Source organism: Motacilla alba, chromosome 8 (genome assembly GCF_015832195.1).
Source record: "Motacilla alba alba isolate MOTALB_02 chromosome 8, Motacilla_alba_V1.0_pri, whole genome shotgun sequence".
NCBI lineage: Eukaryota > Metazoa > Chordata > Aves > Passeriformes > Motacillidae > Motacilla > Motacilla alba.
In genome coordinates this window covers 19,048,613-19,068,509 of record NC_052023.1, presented here as the reverse complement: position 1 = coordinate 19,068,509, position 19,897 = coordinate 19,048,613, and the positions used below count along the sequence as shown (strand labels likewise).

At 38.3% G+C, this 19,897-nt stretch overlaps 1 protein-coding gene and 1 long non-coding RNA gene across 3 annotated transcripts in view; one reads left to right on the top strand and one right to left on the bottom strand.

Annotated features, from left to right (window-relative positions):
• Window positions 1-1,828: 1,828 nt before the first annotated feature.
• LOC119703643 (uncharacterized oxidoreductase ZK1290.5-like) overlaps window positions 1,829-19,897 on the bottom strand; it is a 46,718-nt gene continuing 28,649 nt past the window's right edge. Inside the window, exons 4-9 of one of the 2 annotated variants that reach the window (XR_005257679.1) lie at window positions 16,291-16,382; window positions 11,028-11,210; window positions 10,403-10,462; window positions 8,133-8,235; window positions 3,064-3,257; window positions 1,829-2,786 (exon numbers count right to left, since the gene is read on the bottom strand). Coding sequence is in view for 1 of the 2 variants with exons in the window: in XM_038143714.1 (XP_037999642.1) it covers window positions 8,140-8,235; window positions 10,403-10,462; window positions 11,028-11,210; window positions 16,291-16,382 (431 nt within the window). In the remaining variant the exon portion in view is untranslated. Of the gene's footprint in view, window positions 2,787-2,983; window positions 3,258-8,132; window positions 8,236-10,402; window positions 10,463-11,027; window positions 11,211-16,290; window positions 16,383-19,897 lie in introns of those variants that run through there. The other variant, XM_038143714.1, reaches the window with a different exon arrangement.
• Window positions 11,987-16,284, top strand: LOC119703646. The gene is made up of 3 exons (XR_005257680.1): window positions 11,987-12,701; window positions 13,176-13,227; window positions 15,041-16,284. It is a non-coding gene; the product is annotated as an uncharacterized LOC119703646 (long non-coding RNA).

Here is a 19,897-nt window from a genome sequence, read left to right as displayed (position 1 = left end):
CTTTCCTCTGAAAGACAGTACAAGTATTCTACCCTCAGGAAGAGGGTCCCTGTCTTATTTATGCTAATAGTCACACTTCAATTGCTCCACACCTCTCCCAGAATGACTCAGAAAAATTACACTGGCAAACACACATTTACTCTTCTACCACAAAGCTAGAAACTAGAAAAGATATTTAGCCTCCTGAGAGCCTGGAGGAAAATGCAGCCGTTAAGTCACAACTGTCAGAAAAGGCACATGAGATAAATCATGCTTGAGGTTGACATATGTATCCCCTGCAACTACCCAACATACCTCACATATTTCAAGCTTTCCCCCTTATTTAATATATAGAAAATACTAAATACAAGTGTATTCATCAGGCATTTTCTTCTAGGAAATAATTCTCACAGAATTTTAAGTAAGAGGAACATATTAAAGGAACATGCTTTAATTAAAGGATAGAATGATTCAGGGTTTCATTAGTCAGATGTGCAGGCTTTCATGTCCAAGCTATTGGTTACCAGCTGAGAGGATACCAGCTAAGAGATGTGACATTCAACAAATTAATTGTCTGTGTAAAATCACAGAACTATAGAATGGTTTGGGTTGGAATGGACCTTAAAGATCACTCAGTTCCTATTCCATTGCCATGGGGAGGGGCACCTTCCACTCGGCCAGGATGCTCAAAGCCTCATCCAACCTAGCCTTGAACATTTCCAGGGATGGGCAAATCCTCCCTGTCTTTGGGCAACCTGTTCCAGGGCCTCACCGCCCTCACAGCAAAGAAACTCTTATCAATATTGAAACTAAGCCCACTGTCTTTCAGTTTGAAGCCATTCTCTTGTCCTCACACTACATGCTCTTGTCAGAAGTTCCTTTCCAGCTTTCCTGTAGGGCCCCTTTTATATACTTAAGCATCACAAGGAAGTAACCCCAGGCCCTTCTCTTCTCCAGACTGAACAAACCAAATGCTCTCAGGCCTTCCTCATAAGACGTGCTCCAGCCCTGCGATCATTATTTGCATCTTTCCTCTGGACCTGCTCTGACCATGTCTGGTCCATGTCTTTCCTGTGCTGAGAACCCCAGAGCTGGACACAACACTGCAGGTGGGGTCTGGCAGGGCAGAGCAGAGGAGCAGAATCCTTTCCTTTGACCTCTTGCCCACACTCCTTATGGTGCAGCCTAGGATACAATTGGCTTTCTGGGCTGCAAGCTTGCATTGCAGGGTCATGTCCAGCCTCTTATCCAGCAGCACCCCCCCAAGTCCTTCACCTCTGCCTCTCTCCACCTAAAGTGATACAAGAAGTTGCCCCAACCCAGGTGCAGCGTTGGGCAAAATATGCAGACAATTTCAGTTCCATTCCAAAAGGTGGGTACTTGTATCACAAAAAGCATCAATAAACTTAGACGACCACACACATTTACAGCCTTCTTGATATCTTGGCAGTGGGGAAACTGAAATACAGCTTCACTCTTCACAGGCAAATGGAGCGAGACCAGCTGGATTTGCACTGAAGGCTGTCTAAACCCTCAGAGAAGATAGGTTAATATGGCTCAACTGCACAGGCTCTAACCTGCTTACAAGGGCTGAAACACAAACACAGGACTCAGGTTGGTCCAGCCACCTCTACCAAAACTGTAGTTGCTGGTAAGTGTTTAGCAAGGGGCTTTACACCAGGGTTATACTCCAGCCTCACTCGGAGAACAGGCCACCAACAGAAGGAGATCTCTTTCTCAGTACTTCTCCAACTGCCTCGTCCACTGATAAGGAAGCTTGCACTTCTACTACAGAAATCCAGTGTATATACGGCTCCTTTGAGAACTCGAATTGCCTATGGTCAGAATAAGGAGAAAGAACAACACAGTGTTATTCATGCATTTCATAAATAACCAGAATGCAGGTCTCTGTCAAATGCCAGCAGGAAGGCTGTGCACGTCAGGACACCAAACTGACACACAACAGCTGCCTCTCCTGGCTAAACTGGTTAAAAAAAAAAGTTCTGCACCATGCCTACTAGCATAAAGAGGCAGACACATTTTTCACAGGGATCCTGAGTACGTATTTGCTCTTAGGTTGTTTTCAGGATGAGCAGAAACTCACATTTTAGGGAATGTCATGAACAACAACAAAATAATACTGACTGTGTGTGACAGCCGAAGTTCTTCTGGAATTTCCAGTGAGAGCTTAGTGTGGTAGGGATTGCAGAAACCTGGCTAGTCACAGAGCAATTTCCTTGCAGGAAAATGCTTTGATCTTGTCAGAAAAGCTGTAAGCTGGGGTGCACCCAATGCCTGCATATCAAAAGACTGGTGGCCTCTGACACCACCAGACGGAACTCTCCCAGTGCAGCTGGACAACTCACAATTGCATCAGAGAAATGTCTGAACACTATCCATCTTAAAAAGATAGTGACAATTCCTGCAAGAGAGATTAGCAAAGCATTTTTCTCCAACATGTCATTCTTCTGCACTTTTCAAAAGTCTTTGTCCATATAAGCCAAAACTATTTTTATTCATCCTGATGCAACTTGGGTCACAAAGGGAGCCATTCCACTCTGAAGTGCTGGGTCATGACAGGAGATCTGTGAAACAGTACCAGAGTGCAGGTTTGGTCATCAAGAAAACACCAAGAATGGCCTGCAGAATCCCCCAAAATTCTCATGACAAGAAGAAATAAAAAAGTTGGATTCATTATTCTGCTGCAATCCCTGAACAAATATTCCATTTGTTGAATAATTTGTCGAGATCTATATGCATTGTAGCATGATCTTACGTGCCTTCCAGTAATTGATACTTTTCAAAATCTGTAAGGAAAAAAATACGCCTAACTAATGTGTTCAAATGGGTTCAAATGACTCTTTAAATGAAGTACATGCAGGCAGAAGAAAATTATAATATTGTGAGATAACTCAACCCATACTAGGAGACTATACCAGAAAGTTCTAAGAGAGCAGAGAAGACACTGAAAGTATTTCTGTATCTTTAAGAAAGTTACAAAGAATAAATTAAATTATTTTATTAATTTGTTAACATAAGAGTAACTACAAACCATTTATACTGATTCTTGAGTATACTGCGTACCTAAGAGAACAATTCAGATTTATTGTTCAGTTTTAAATTAACCAGTGTTTCAGTTGCATAATTTTTCCAGTTTAGAACAGACTGGTTTTAAATTATTTTTTCCACGGGGAATAGGTTAGATGAATTAATTTTCTGTTGATATTCACAGTGTTCAAAAATTCCATATCTTCTTTCTTCAGATTAGAATCAAAACCCTGGTTTGGAGAAAAAAAAAGGCACGAGAACATTGCAAAGATTAAACATACACATTTTTTCAGTATTATGATTCTATAACTTAGATGGTCTGGTTGTAAGTTCTTGATATTGATAAATAATATTAACTAAATGGCCTTTTTTGTTTAAAAAGGCAATTATAAAAAGTTTACCATTCATTTTTGTGAGAAGCTGCACTTTATTTTTAGCCCACTAAGCTGAATATATTATTAGGAAAAGCTCAGGTCTGAAGGGAAAGAATTGAAGTAGTTGAGAAAGCGACATGCAGTATTTTGCATGGATATCATTGTACCCAAAAGTGACACACACTTTAATATGTGGAACAATCATTAACAGGATGATAAAACTGCTAATATACTCTTGAACTTCCTACTGGTAGTTCAACTAGAGAATGTTTCTCCAAGGGCACTGGCTGGCCCAGCCACTATCAGGATCACACACATTCCACTTGGGCACAGCCGGAGCTTTGCTGCACTGGGTCCCTGCCCGGCTCCTTTGAGCAGCACATCCCGCAGCTCCGGCCTCACCCACAGCGCCCTACAGAGGGAACACGCTACAGCACCGGGAAACGGGGCACACACTCAACACTTGCTTTTGAGTGCGTACCTATCTTACTGGAGGCTGCAAAAAGTTAAAAAACTAGGTACAGAAAAAGTCTCCCAAAACAGCAACACAAAAAATTATCAGAAGGTTGGCTTATCTGTTATTTTTACCCAATGCACAATAGTGAGAGGTGAGCTTCAAAGCTTTGGGAGGAATGTGGCAATGTGGAAAGAGTTAACTGCCTTGGATTCAATCAGTAGCAGCAAGAGCCACACCGCCTTTACCCCCATTTTCAAAAGCATGGGTTAACCACAGAGGTGTGAATATTATGTAGTTGGCTTAGCCTAGTAGATTTGTGAACTTACCACTATTACAGTTTATTTTCTACACATCCTACTCAGAAAATAATGCCTTGGAAGTCATGCTGGGGGGACAGACATGATAGAAACACTTCTGCAGCCTGATTAAAAAAATTCCTGAACATTTACATTAAAAACCCATTTCCATTCTTTTCCAATGAAGCATTCTTAGGTGCCTTCATCTCCAGTAAAACAAGAGATGAAAACCAGAAAGAAGCAAAAAAAAAATAGGAGAGAGAGCTACTCAGAGTCAGGCAGGAAGCTACTTGGCTGCACAGAAAATGGCCTCACCCTTTCCACTGACTTTTGTTTATATTTTGTTCCACTGACTTTAGTTTATATTTTTCTTTTCCTTATTTGTTTCAAGAGTTTCCTTCCATTAGGAGTCACAGAGCTCTTGCAAAGGCAGCTGACTGCATTTAGGTAGATAGCACTGATAAATTGCATCTTATTTTAAGTAATGGTTTATCTCAACTGAAAAGGAGTGTCCCAATCAGTCACTGCCATAAATGACATAATGATAGGTAAGAAAAAGCATCAGTTTTCTGGTGTATTCCCTGATCCTATTGGCAAGGTGATGGGTTACAAAGATGAAATGGATGCATTGATGCATCCTGAAAAGGGTCACTGCAGAAAGGTGAACTAATTTTCTCTCTGGGGAAGTTTGTTTTACAGAAATAAAAGCAAGAGGAAGAATTTCAACCCTGGGGAAGAATATGCATATAATTCCAAGAATTCACTTGAGGGATAAATTCTGAGTTTAAAACAAAGCAAAATCTTAAAAAATGAGCACCTCTAGGCTAACTGACCAAAGAAGAAATAAAAAACAGAAATAAACTTTCTGGTTTTGTATTTCTACTACTTTTATACCCTTTTGGTCTTCTGTGTTCTGCATCTCTTACCATAAATTACTCCTCCCTGCTATTCCTAAATCTTGTTAGTGTTCACTCGTCAATTTCTTATTAGTTGTCTCATTTCTTTGACCAATGTTGGGAGTACTTTAGAAAGGTTCATTTAGATGAGGTGATGTGGACTTACTCTTCAGCAGCCTTCACTTAAGAAGAAAATTATTACTGCCAGAGTAATGCCAGTGTAGTTGTAGATAGGGGCATAAAATATGAATTTGCTGAGTCTGACTTTCCTTCTGCAACCTCACCATAAGTAAAAGAGGACTTGCTCAAAGATTCTAAATTAACAAACATGATATAAAACTTGTGAATACCACAGTCAAAGGAAGAGGCTTCAATGATCTATCCCAAGGCCACCGGAGATAACAGGGTTTCAGTCTCTTGGGCAATTATAGCTTCTAACAGAAAACAATGGCTATTAGTGAGGCACAATTTGCAGAACTGCTCATCACACCTGGGAGAAAGATAGCTTGGGTCAGTGAGTCCCAGCACTTAAAATCTTGTGTCCTCTCAAATTACACTTCACTTAGTACATAGCTAAAATTAAACTCTTCTGTAGTTCTAAAGGCACTAATTGGCAGCAATGGAAATTCTAGGAAAGATTACAAAATTATAATGAAAAAAACCCACCACAGAAAAAAGTCCTGAACCAACAACAGTTCATCTGAATGTAATCAGAAAAGTACCTGATTAAAACTGTAACTTGCCACAGCTACTCCTTAAGAAGAAGAATGCTTTTTTAGTAATACTATTCCTGATTATTCCTCTCATTACTCACTGAATGTCTTAGATACCATGATCTAGCCTGAGAAAATGGTGGCTTGCCCTCTTCACAAATGCAGGTGCAGACACCAAAAACATTGTAAAATCTCTTTAACAGAAGGAACACTGAAATATATCAATGAACTCACAGCCATTCTCACACTAGCCTAAGGTCTCCTATGTGGGGCATTGGCAAAAAAACTGGTTTAATTCCAATTAGCTCAGAACAGGGAGGTGATCAGTCAGAATCAAGTGCAAAAACCCAGAAATGTTATAATGGGCATGTAATGGAGCTCTAGCAATGTAGTCCTAACTGACATTGTTTTGGTAACACTGGAGCTGGAATTTGCCACATAAAGATTTGGTTCCTTTGACACATCATTTATGTTTGAAACAGCATGTTGATGTGATGTCTGTTTCTTTAGAGAGAACTAGAGGTGAAACTCCAACCTGTGTTTTGTATGTTCTTAGAAAGTCATGACTGCCAAAAGCCTTATTTAGGAAATATCAGGCACATGACTCACTTCTAGTCCTTGTTTCTTTAATTCAGATACACTGTGAAGGAAGGAGTCCCTCAACAGCACAGTTTGAATTTTTTTCATACTGCTAAGGCATTGTTCTTTTCAAAAGCAGTATTAGCTGAGAGCCACTGGTAGAAAGATTTATTTCTGGACAATCTTTCTAACTTTCACTTAGTCATTGCCACAGTTATATGCAAAAGCTAAAAGAAATGCCTAAAAATTACATTTGTTTAATAAATGAGCTTTACTGTCTGGAGCTATTGAACCCCTCATCACACAGCTGAGCCAGGTAGAGAGCTGTTCTTAGACATCTAAAGTGGCATTCCTAGGTACTGGAGCCCCCCAGACTGCAGGCCATGCTTGAAACTAAAAAATAACCTTGCTCTGGAGATTGTGTATATTTCTCCGAACACCACACTGTGCAGGTATTACTGATATTACAAGATATAAAATATCTTGTTTTTCATATAAATTATTCTAGATGCAAATCTAGACAAATTTTTGTGGATAAGTTTACCAGAAAAATAGACAATAATTCTGAGGAGTTGTTATGCAAAAGGTAAATTTGTCTGGATTTTAGGCAAGCTGTATAGAAGTTCTACACTTTGAGAACAAACAATGCAGGCTAGAATATGTGATTGCTGTAAGCCACTTCTTGATAAAAAGCTAAGGAGCTTTGTTTCACTATATGACTAAAGCAGAACAGCACTGGGAAAACTGCCTCAGGAAGTCCACACACAATATAAATCATAATCAGATTTTCCATATCTTTCTAGACACAGGAACTCCTAAAATATCAAACCAATGCAACTACAAGTTGAATACTAAGCCAATAGATTCTGCAGGCATATTTCTCAAAACAGATCTGCGAGCTGCATTTATCCATATTCATCTCTCAATAGAGACACCTATTTCATAAGAAAATCTGAGGAACAATGTAGTCTCTTAATGGGATTTCCTCAACAAACCCAAAATGAAATCTAAACTAATTCTCACAAAAAGCTACAAAAAACTCACCCCAATTTCCAGTAAGTAATAACAAAGATGTCTTTCTGGCTCATGGAGCTTGCTGCTCATCTCTCAGCCCTGCAAATACTTAATTTGTACCTGGACTTGTCTGGAAAGATTTCTACTTTGGTTTATCTACAGGCTAGTAACTAATATGCATAGAACTCTCTGAGTCAATGCCATAGTAATGCTGTGATATGTATAAAATTTTTTTGGTGATGCTCAGATATTGTGTATTAAAATGAGATTATATTTTTATGGAGATTTGTAGTATATTTACAACATAAATACTGTTATGATAATGGCATTAACATTTTTTTTAAATCCAGCTTTTTCTTCTTCATATATTGCATCTCTCTAACAAAGTACTTGAAAAATTATTTCACACCCAACACCTATATTGCACACTAACACTTTTGCCCTGTATTTTTCAAGGAGTATCTCCTCATTTCAACTAAACAGCCTGATGCTGTTTAACATATAAAGGGTCCGTGGTATAAATAGGAGTCTTTGCATGGACTTCAACGGACTGAGGAACAGCGTTTGAGATGGAAATCTAAAATCTCTTTGAGGCTTGTACAAAAGTGCTACCCTCAAAAATATCTTTTGTCTGTTGCCAATGTTAAGGATTTCAAATCAGTGATCACTATTAGCAGACATCACTATCTTGATTAGATTCTTACTGTAACCTTCTCTGAATTAAAATTACATGGTGTGATTCACTGATCCCCTAGAAAGCAAAGAAAAGCTCAAACCTTGATTTCACACAATAAAGCTTGGATCCCAGGAAACATGTCTCCCATCATGCATTCCATTCAGAATTTCAACATCATCTTCTGCTATTGTAAAATCAAACACCTGTGGGAATGCATATATAGTTAACATCATGAACACAGACAGAATCAACAACCTCAGATATGTTCTAGTATTTAACTGACCAAGATTCATTTAAATGTGAGACCCAATTTTTATATATTTTTCCTTTGGAAAATTCTTACATTTTGTCTTAGAAAAATAATCCATCAAGCTGACAGGCCCCATTGGGTCTTTTGCTCCTTTAGTGACTCATGTTTATTTGCAGACTATGTTAAGATGGTTTTGTAGCACTCTGGCCTCAGGCAAGGATTCAAGACATGGGTAGTATCAAAGCTGTTTTTGACAGCAATCTCTATTGTCACTGCCAAAGGTAGGTACAGGAATATCCTGACAGCAATCTCTTTGGAAGAATGAGCTCAGTATTTCACTTACATCCCAATGTTCAGTTTAGAGTATTACAGTTCTCTTTCTCAGAACTTTAGACAAAGAGAATTTTTAGAAGGTATCAGGACATTCACAAAGCTAACAAGGCAAAGGCAGTGTCTGCCATTTCTATGACTGAAAAAATTCTCACAAATCAGCTAAATACAGTAAAAGTGCTACAGTGCCTCAGTACTAACTCAAACTTGAAAGCAACCACCTGTCTTCAAACACAGGTTCTTACAGCCACTGCCTTCTCTCTCCTGTGGCCACACCTGCAATGTGAACGACGGTGTCAGTGCTTTCTTAGCAGGTGTCCTATTGAGACATTATCATCAGGCAGTTGCTTCTGTTCTCTTTGTCAGAGCTCCTCTGTGCTCAGTAACAAGATTCTGTGGAGCCTGAACTGCAGCCAAGTGAGCTCCTCCCATCCTGCATTATCCAGCAACCACTGTTTTCTGGAATGATCCTTGTAGTCAAACCTCAGTGCTCTTTTAAGCTTAAACCAGGGAGCAGTCCCAGAACTAGAAACCCTATGTATTATATACTGAGGGTTTAATGAGGACCAACTTGACCAGAAGTGGTAGAGACTCAGGCCAACACAGAAACATGAGGGAAAGAAAAAGAAGGGAGGTGTGATAAACAACACACAATGACTGTGCCAGTTCTTTCCTCTCTCCATCTTAGTGTTTAAGTTTGGATTGTAACACATTCCCTGAGTTGTGTGAAATGAATTGGTGGTGCCATAGAGTAAACCCTTTAAAAAATGAAATTAATCTGGATTTCAAATATTATTGGGGAAAAATAAAAGTATAAGGAAGGATTTTTAAACTGGTTTTGTTCTCTGATCTGGCTCCCAATACAGTACCACAAGCAGCTGTGCTTGTACCACAGAAGGCAGTGTGAATGTCAGAATAAACAGTCAAGGCAGGAGCTGTATAAACAGGCATGGCCACCAGCAGAAATTCTCATTACATGTATATTGATTCACACCTCCACACACACACACCAAGGATAAAAACAGCAGATGGAAGATTCCTGTATTCATGCAAAGTTTCTTTCAGATTTGCCACAGCAGTTCATACCCCTATGATATTTTTGGGAATAAGTTGTAGTTTTGTCTACCGTAAAGAAAGAACACTTTCAGATTAGAGAAACAGAGACACAAAGCAAGTAATGAATTAAAACTATTTGGTATGAAAAGAAAATTTAAAAAAGATGCAGGGCAGGAATCATACTGCCAATTCTCATTCATTTCCACTTTTCTTTGTCCAGCCCCTTCATGCTGGGACCTTTTCTGCACATTGAGTAGAAGGAGAAGGTAGGGGAAGGGTCAGGACAGGCAGGACTGTGATTTCCTCGGAAGGTCTTTATGTTGGAGCTATCCCTAAGTGAGTTTTAAAGCTTTCATAAACTGTTATGCATAGCATCCAAACTCCTTCCATTTGACCTCTGTGCCTATCACAAAAATAATGTAACCATAACCAGATCAGGATGTTCTACAACCAGACAGGTAATAATTAGAACTATTAATTACAAAAATCAACTACAAAAGGTCTTCTATGGATTTTTCTTTACACACAGTGATTAGCTCTCCAGGTCTTTTCTGATACTTGTGAGTTATAGTTTTTTTCCTACACTGTGGTCATTTCATGGTACCATCATTTGCCAATTTTGTGGCAGTATAAACCCCAGTATAAAACTGGGAAGGAAAACAGGAAGGCAACCCAAAATATTAAAACCTCTTGCTTGGATGTTAGTCAGGCTTGAGTGCATAACCAAATCTTACCTTGCAGTTTTCCTCTATCCGTTCTGCCTTTGTTGACTTTGGAATAGTGACAATCCCATTCTGAAAAGAATTATGCTTCTCATCAATAAAATTTGCAGATTTTAAGAAAATTATCTCTCTTCAAGCCATTACAATAAATTCCTCACATCTTCTGAGGTTCTAATTTCATTTTCTAGGGGACACTGACATGTTTCCATGTCATTTGCAACTGCAGTTATATACGCTGTGTTGATTTCCAACACACTACATGGTTTATATCAACTTAAAACATTTCTGTCACTGCTTAGTACTTTATATTCAGTGACAAAAATGAAATTATGAGCAATACTGCTTGTAACATTTCCTTTGGAAACATTTCTTAGTGGTGGCTCTTACTCTCTACAACCAGATTATTAATATTAATTAATACTACATCCAGATTATGAATATTAATAAATATTTGAAATACTGGCATGATTTGTGTACTACATTCTAAATTTACGGTACAGCCATCAGTTCACACAGTATCAACATACTGAAAGCAGAAATACCTTCTGTATAAATTCTGGTTTGATGCACAAACCCCAAACTATTTGCATTTTTTTCCTGAGCAAGGAGACACATTTTTATTACCACCCTCCATTACCTGTATGCTCCAGCGTATGCAAATCTGTGCTGGAGTTCTGCCATACTTCTTTGCCAGCTGAATGACAGTAGGATGGGTGAGTGCTTCACCTTTGGCTAAAGGACAGTAGCCTTCAAAAACAATATCTCTGCTCCTACAGTAATCAACCAGCTCCTGAGGTCTTTGGAAAGGGTGGTATTCAACCTTAGATAAATAGAAATAAACTTTTAGTAAAAACCCTGAAAATAAATTTAGTAGAAAACATAGATGAAAATTAAAATAATTTCTCTCCTGTTTTAAAAATAGAACATGAGTGAAGTCATTGCTTCTGGGAGGTAGATGTAAGGTATTAGTTTTAGAAGACACATGAAGGGTATTAATCACGTATTTTACCAGTAATTGGCACAAAAACTTAACTGCATCTTATGTTTCCCTCAGAAATAAGGTGCAGCTGTTTGCCTGGACTGCAGCTGGACTTTCACTATTGCTCTGTTTTTAAGAAATATATACAAATGCACAGTGGAAATCAGCATCAGGTCATTTTTACTGGTACTTTGAGATTACTTTCTCTTCCCCAAATCCATGTCCTTTCCTGTTTCTTTACTAATGATTCTTTCTAATGAACTTTGAGTTGCCCAGGCAAAGGGAGGGGGCTGAGCAGGGGCTGGGTTTACAAGTGACCAACCAGAACAATTTGCTTAGGGTGAGGACTTGACCTTGGAAGCAATGTCTGTTGGCATGGATTGCACATGGCAAATCCTGTATTCTGTGTGGTGTCACCATCAGCTTGTGCAGGGAAGCAATCACACTGTGGAACTGATGTGTGAAGGAGACCCTTTGTAGGAAGGAAGATCACAAATTGCCAAGAACCAGCTAAAAGAGGAAAAGCAACAAGCTATAAAAACACAGTTGCTGGGAGCAAAAGGAAAAAGACTTCATTGGACAGTAATAATCTCAGAGGAGAGACATATTCTGGCATGTAGCTAAAACCAGAAAAGAAACTCTGTGATGTTCCTTAATAAGTTAATTTAAATAAGTATTTCACAGTCTATTAATTGTAAGAAGCATGCATTACTCTGCATTTAGATGAAAGTGGGTAGTATTTTCTTTAACAAAATACAAAATCATATGATGTGTTTTTGTGACTGGTCATCAGCAGTGTTCCAGGGATTGAACTTGTACGCATTTTGAAGAAAAATACTCTTCTGAGCAATCACCTCAATATGTGGAATCTGGAAAATTTCTTCTGCTACAAAGAGGAAAAATGAACATTTCCTGTTTGTCATCTTTAGTACATGTTGTCTTTTTAGACAACAATAGTCAGGAACAATAGGCTGGCAGTCATTCAATATGAGCTAAGAAAAAACTGTGCCCCTGGAAGGCTGGGCTGAGTCAGCCTAAAGCTGCTATGATCTAAATTACTAGGTGGACTCGGGAACAAGGTTCAAGCAGCAGACATCCATGTCTTCAACCTTTGATGTTTCTTGACCTTTGAGTACCCTTTGTATTTCATGTTTGTATGTGTAAGAGCAGCGCTTAGGTCATACAGTTATTCCCTTGTTTGCACCTGAGCTGGATTTGAAATATTCTCATTGTATCTACGCAAAACTACGAGGGGAGAAGTGAAAGAGCAAGCCAGGTGTATTCCTGGATTATCAAAAGAGTAATAGGCAATTCTAGCGGATGTTCTTTACGGTAAGTAGAGCAAATAACGTAGTTCAGAAAATATTAAATAAAAAAGTATGTATTTAGGACCAAATCTGAAATATCCGCAGCACCTCTATGGCATCATGTGACTTATTCAGCATTTATTACTAATTAAACTGCAAGTACAATTTACCTGCTGGTCTAGTAAGACTCCAGGCAGCACAGTTTCGGGTTGCACCAGAAATGTTTAAATAAAGAGCAGTATGCTGAGATATCACCTGCATGCTTCACAAGCAGAATACATAGCAACAACTACTTCCCACCTGAAAAGATCATACTTTGTGCCTCTCATTGAATCCAGAGACTCCCAAATTTTGCGAATTGAATTTTTGACATTTTGACACATGCAGTTTTGTGTTGGTAGAAGCAAGTATTTTTCTTAAATATATTACTAAAATAATCAAATGCATCAAATAAAACAAGCACTTTTGAATTTTTTTTTAAATTAAAACATCCTGGCAGGTTCTACCAGCATCTGCAAAGCACTAGGATCCTGAGCTACAAGAAGCATAAGGTGAGTGGTCAACATATGCTTCCCCTCAAAATAACAATTCTTGCTTCCTGTCTTGCCCCACCCTTGCTATTTTTGTCACCAGACATTTTTCAGGCTAGGGCTGTCTGTCACGTGATGGCAGAGGAAGATCTTGATCTTTTCTGGCACCCTACCCTGATTGACTGGCATGTAAAAACTGGCATCTGTTTAACAGAACAGTGTGCAGTTCACATTACAGAACTTCACAGCTGCTACATGCCCAGCCACAGGGGACCTCCAGCTAAAGCACTGTTTGTTTACAACACTCATAGCAAATGGGGAAAAGCTGAGCCTAATAACAACCCTGACACATGGCCCTAGAAAGTCGTACCTCAGATGATGGTGCACAGAGGCCTTACTCTTTCCACCCTGCTGTGGTCCTTTTCACATGATAAAATTTCTGCATGTCTGGAATTCAGTAATTTTCTCAATGGGAACGCTGTCTTACAATTTTTTCTCTTTATGAAACTGAAATACAAGCCTATGAGTATTTTCTATATAGAAGAACAGTTTAGGTGAGTTTATGTACAAAGGGGTTGTTTTCTAATGTCTCGTCTGCATTTTTACCTTGTACAAATTTACACAGTAAAGCTCAATATCAATGGCAATATCAACAATGTAACCAAGTCTCTCTGAGGTCATTACATAGTAATTCACACTTCTCCAGGACTGGAAAAATATTGATGAACATTCCTATCTATGGAATTCATAGAGGAACAGCTTATATTTGGCTTCAGGGCATCGCTTTAGTAAATGAAACATATATATTTATTAGGTACTTATAGAACATATTTTTTCCAGTAATGAGTGACAGGGCAATGAGCCTTCAGAGAGACTTCAGAGATTTCTTTGAGCACAAATCCAAATTTCCTACTGCCAAGTCAATTACAAAATTCTGGCACACAAACCTGGAACTTCTAGGTTGTAAGTTTCACACATGATGCTAGAATAAAGTACCATCATTTTACAGTGTTTACCAGTACTTATAATAGTATATTGAAATGTGCTTGCTTATTAATAAATAACTTACAATACCATATTCTTGAAAAGACAGGCCTTGCCTGCTTCTTTAAAAGAAATGACGATACTGGATTTTCCCCAGGAACTGAGAAGAAAGGCAGTACTTAAAACTTGGTTTGTAAAACAGAAGTATTGCTTATTTCTCCTGCCTTCCTACTTTCTCCCCTTCACAGAAAAAAACCCTCAACTTTCAATTTTAACATCATCAGGGGACTGTTGTAATTTTAAGAACACCCTGAACTCTAAAAGGGAAGTATTTTTCCTCCACTTGTTCCTTCAATATTTAGGCTGTGTATCCAAAGACTATTTGCAAATGTTTTATATTCAGTAAGTCCATTGAGACAGTACACTATTTTATGCATAAATATAGTCAAGAACCTGTATTATAATTTGTGGACAGTGAAATAAGAACTCAGTACAGCATTCCCATTTTGAATTTAGAAATTCATTATTTATTTGATGGTACTTAAGTAATCTTACCATAAGATTCAGTAACTCCCCAACACAAAGCAAGAAACAGAATACATACTTTTTTGAGGATAAGCTGAAGTATGGTTTATAAAATTCCTTTAACTCTAAAAAAATATAAATTAATGCTATAAGAAAACTGTTTTAGGTGGAGCACTTGGCAATGGTATGGTTAATTCATTGTTGATTTTTGCTTTCAATTCACAACTGCTGTGTAGCATCTTAAAGAAATTACTAGCAGGGGCCCTCTCCCACCCCTCAACTTTTTGTATCACCACCACCTCAACTTTTTGTCTCCTCTTTTTAGCCCCAGAAAAAGTGTTTCGTCAAATAGCACCAAGAAACAGCTTGTCTCCATGAACACCACTGAAAAAGTAACACTGGTAACATTTTGACGCAGTGGGTAAGAGGAAATTTCAAAACAAAAATCACTATTTTTCCCTTGCAGTAATTTAATAGAAAACTGAAAAGCTACTATTATTTAACAGGCAGTAACAATTCATGCCAAACTCTATTAAGTCTTTGTAAATGTGTATTTCTTGAACCTTGGTAAATTCACCAATTATTAAACAGTCATCAACCTGCCCACTTTAACATATATCTCAATGGTTTATTTTGAATAACTGGATTTAAATATTTTATATGGGTTTATGCTTATTTAACATTAATTAATTGCCCTTTAGTAACCTTTAGTATAGTGGACAGCCAAAATCAGAGTTGTTTGGTTCTGACAGTCACACTCTGAGCAACACTTTTATGGCTGTTAATGACATTAAACCCTAAACAGCTGCCAGAAATCCTGACCACCTGTACAAAGGGGAAAATCATGTGCCTGCACTCCATCCATTCCAGTTCCCACATCCATGTCAGCATACACACACTGTCTGGCAGGAGGTGGAAGGAATGGGAGCATGAACTTCCAGCACAGCTGTAGGCAGAAACCTGCAACAAGGGAACATTTGTCGAGTGTCCTGGCAGTCTGCCGGTACGTAGGTGGCCATCCTAGATCTGCCTAGGGCAGCAAAAAAAATTCTGCCAGGGCTGTCACAGCACCTGCCTAAACCAGGAGTTCACTGAATTTATGTGAACTAGGAAACGAGGGGGGAGCAAGGGAAGGGCATCCTTACACGGGTATGTAACTAACTGACGCTTTCCGTGTTGCTTACAGGAAGCACAAAAGTATTCGAACGCAGGCTTTCCAAAAACTGGTTCACTCTGAAGATGCTAAATGTTCTGTGATTCTTGAATTTTATTTCTAAACTGTTTTATCACCAAAAAACTGTCACAGGGACCATTTGTTTGTGTCTGTGTACCCAGACAAACAAGTAGTCTGGGAGAAACTGAGAGGGGGAAATTTGAGGAAGGACTTCCCTACCCTTCGGGTCATCTTCCTGAATGGCTTTCAATAGGCAAATAGAAATGTAAAAAGAAATTGCATGACTAAGGCAACAGTTTGGGTGTAGCCTTTCATGCATAGGAGTGGGGAAGAGGTTGCTAACCAAAAAAACCAAAGTAAAACTTCAAACCCAGATACTTTAAATACAGGTATCCACTCACCTGATTAACATGTGGAGTAATCACACAGTCCTCCTTTAGTTGCTCAAGATGGCTGATAAGAAAATTGCTTACGCCAATTGATTTACACAAACCTAAAGAAAAACAGAACAAGAAAAAGTTTTATGACAATGCTAACTACTTGGGTGGATGATTTGAAAAATATCACTTTCAAGAGACAAAATTATTTTTTACATCATTGCTATAGAGGAAAATACCACAAAGGAACACAGAAAAACGGGACTGAAATCTAGTTTGACAGTGTTATCTGCAAACGTGGTTCTGTCACAGTAACATTAGGAAATCATTTTATAATCTAAACACACTGGAAACTCCCCAGTGTATAAAAACTCCAGGCTAAATTCTGGGAAAGGCTAATGTAGTATAAGCAAAGAACAATTGGACTCCACCAGAATGAAAAGAAGGAAATGGTGTTCCAAGCAGCTTGCCAAAACTAAAGGAAAGTGGAACATTTGCTGAAGACTAATAAGGTGTGAGCAATACAACCCAAGGACATGCAGCCCAAATGAACCATGTCACACTGCCTGTTTTCTATTAGATCATTACAAGAGGTTACGTAAAACTCAGTGTAAAATCTTCAAGTTAATAAGCAGTGCCTAGCAAGAACCATGAAGGTTAAAAATGTAGCTGGATTTCTCAGCTCCTGGTGACAAGTAAATGAAGTCAAATGGGACCTAGGTGATATGAAGGCTACTTTTTAAACAAACCTCAAGTGTGCATGCATGTGTACAAATTAAGAGCTGACAGGCCAGAAATCAGATGTCTTTCTTCAAACCTCAGATATGATAAAAGCCAACTCCCAGTCCTGGCCTGCCACCACCCCTCAGCCCTGACCTGTCTGGGATAGTTTGGTTCTTCTGCTTTGCTAAGCACAGCTTAGCAAAGGAAGGCAGCTGGGGCTAGGCTAGGAGGGGTCTCCTTAGGCTGTGCACTCTGTGGACCATGGCTCAGGCTAATTTCTTCAGTATGTGAACTTCGTCTGGATTGACTTGAGCTGCATTTCAGTTTGTAATGCTACAGATGGAAAGTCTGTCTCTGTGTGAACACAAAGTCTGATCACTGTTGTTAATCCAGTACTTATTTGAGCAGACCAATTGTATAAAATGCATAGACATGTGTGTATCTACATAAAAATAAGAAAGAAATTACATTTTTCTAGTCCTCTGTGAAATTCTGTAAGTGAAGTTACAGCTTACTGCTAATTTGTGTAAACAGATTGTTGGAGTCCTAAAAAAAATCAGCTTTCACATATTTTAGCAGCATAAGCTAAAGCATAAGCTGTACCAAAAAAACCTGCACACATACTATCACTTTTTGATGTGCTTCTTTTGTGGAATACCAAAAGAAGAAAAAAAAATTAACAACTAAAATTCCAGATGTCTTTCCCTTACAGAAATTACCATTGTTCAAGATGTATAACATAATTAGGTTCAAAACCAGCACTATAGTGATTTACATAATTTACATCTGCCAGAAGGAGCAAAAGCTGAGCTTTTGACAAACAACCCTGGAGTGTCAACACTAATAAATCATTATGCCACAGCAGTCAGAAAAACACAGTTTTAACACAATGGTGAACCAAAATATTATACACTATTGTTGAAAGCTAAGGAGTTACAAAAACATGCCATTATTGTCCTTGAAGAATCAAGCTTTCATTTCAGGTTGAAATAAAACAAAATTAAGTCACGGACATGAAATAGTACATTTCCACAAAAAGCTTCCATTTTTTTCCCCTACACTATATTCAAAGATGTTTTGCTTCTAGCATATTTCTCACAGGAGACTTTGAAATCTGCTCCATCATGTTAGATTTCCCATCAAGGAATTTCAGGTCATTTATGTTTTGCATTAAAAGTCACCTGAGTAAATTCCTACTAAAATCAGTATTATTGCATTCATATGTTCAGAGTGATGTCCCACAGAGAAAGCTTAATTCAAAACTGCCAAGAAAGTAAACATTCTCCCAGAAAACAGAGAAATAATTAGAATTTCAATGTTTTTATAAAACCAATATTTTCTTAAGGGAAATTTTTTAAGAGAATACACTTAAAACATTTTACTTTCATTAAATACACATACTTGTTTGGGTGAAGTTAGAACCCCTCATGTCAACTCCATTGCTTTGGTGTTAGTTACAGTTTACTATATGACAGTTAAAGTGCTTTGACTTTTGCATTAAATTACAATATAAAATACGAATAGTAATTAAACAATTTCTCAGTCTAACTGTATTAAAATATCTTATTTCAATGCATGATTGAAACATGAATTCAAACCACTGGAAAACAGAGCTTAAATTTGAACAATCAGTCAATGGATTCTACTCTAGAGAATTGCTTCCATTTGCCTGATGGAAGATTAACACAGTTCCTCCGCATTGTCCAAATCTCAGAAAGACTGCCTTTAAGAAGAGGATTATACAGAATTATTTCCATATTTATATCTTCTGGATTAATTCAGAAGAATGAAGATTTAGGAAAAAATGGATAAGAAACAGAAGGTCTGGTCAGCTCCTGGGCCTTATCTGAGAGATTGACACTTGTGACTATGTGACCATGTCTATCAAACAAGATCCATGGAATCATATCAACAGTAGAACTAAAAAAACATGCATATTGAGAAACTTGTGAAAAATGGTCCTGACTCATTGCCTTGAAATAACCTGGGAGATGCAGGGGATACATTTCCTTGTATTTCCTTTCTCGTGGGGCACTAACAGAGGTAAGCTCCTGCCAAAGGTCTCAAAAACACCAGAATGCTCTTGAAAATGGGGGCAGGCTTCCCGCCCCACCCCCCCCCCCCCATTTATTGCCTGTTTAGAACACTTTAAAATCTCATTTCAAACAATTGAGGCACAGTACATGTTGTTATAGCTGTTGTGATTGCAGGTGGTTTTGAAGTCCATATTTCTTTTAACTTCGCCACTTTAACTAGTCCTGAAGTTCAGGTTTCCTGAGATAAAAGTTTGCAATGTATTAGCTATAAACCCTCTAGAAAGTACTCTTAAAATATACATTTCTACTGTCTTATTTACAAACTTACAGAGCTTTGACTCAGGGAGAGAAAGCATCCTCCTTATCTGCTTGAGGAAATGATTGGTCTGGCCCCTGTGAAGCAGATTTTGAGAAAGTGCCAGGTGCAACAAACAAAGAGTTTGCAATTCCCCATTCGCTCCCAAAGGCTCCTGTTATATCTTCTGAGGCTTTGTTCTACTCCTTGCGACTCTGACTTCACAGGCTCTAAGAAAAACGTAGGAACACTGGTCCCTTTATGCATGCTAAAAACTGACTGACCACAATGCTCGAACAGAAAATTTCATCCAGCTTTGAAAGCCTATCATGAAACTCTGCAAGACACATCAGAAAACATATGGGCAAAATAACAGTTGATTATAATGGGGAAAAAGGTAAGGATCTTTTTTATTCTCCACAAAAAAATCTTGGCCCTCACCACATTGATAATTTCACCACACTGTACTTCTCCCAGCTACTGTGAAGCACTGTATCATGCTAATGGACTGGTTTGCAATATAGTTGAGTATTAAGCTTAAAGTGTTTTGCATTGCAACTTAGAAAACAATTGGGTA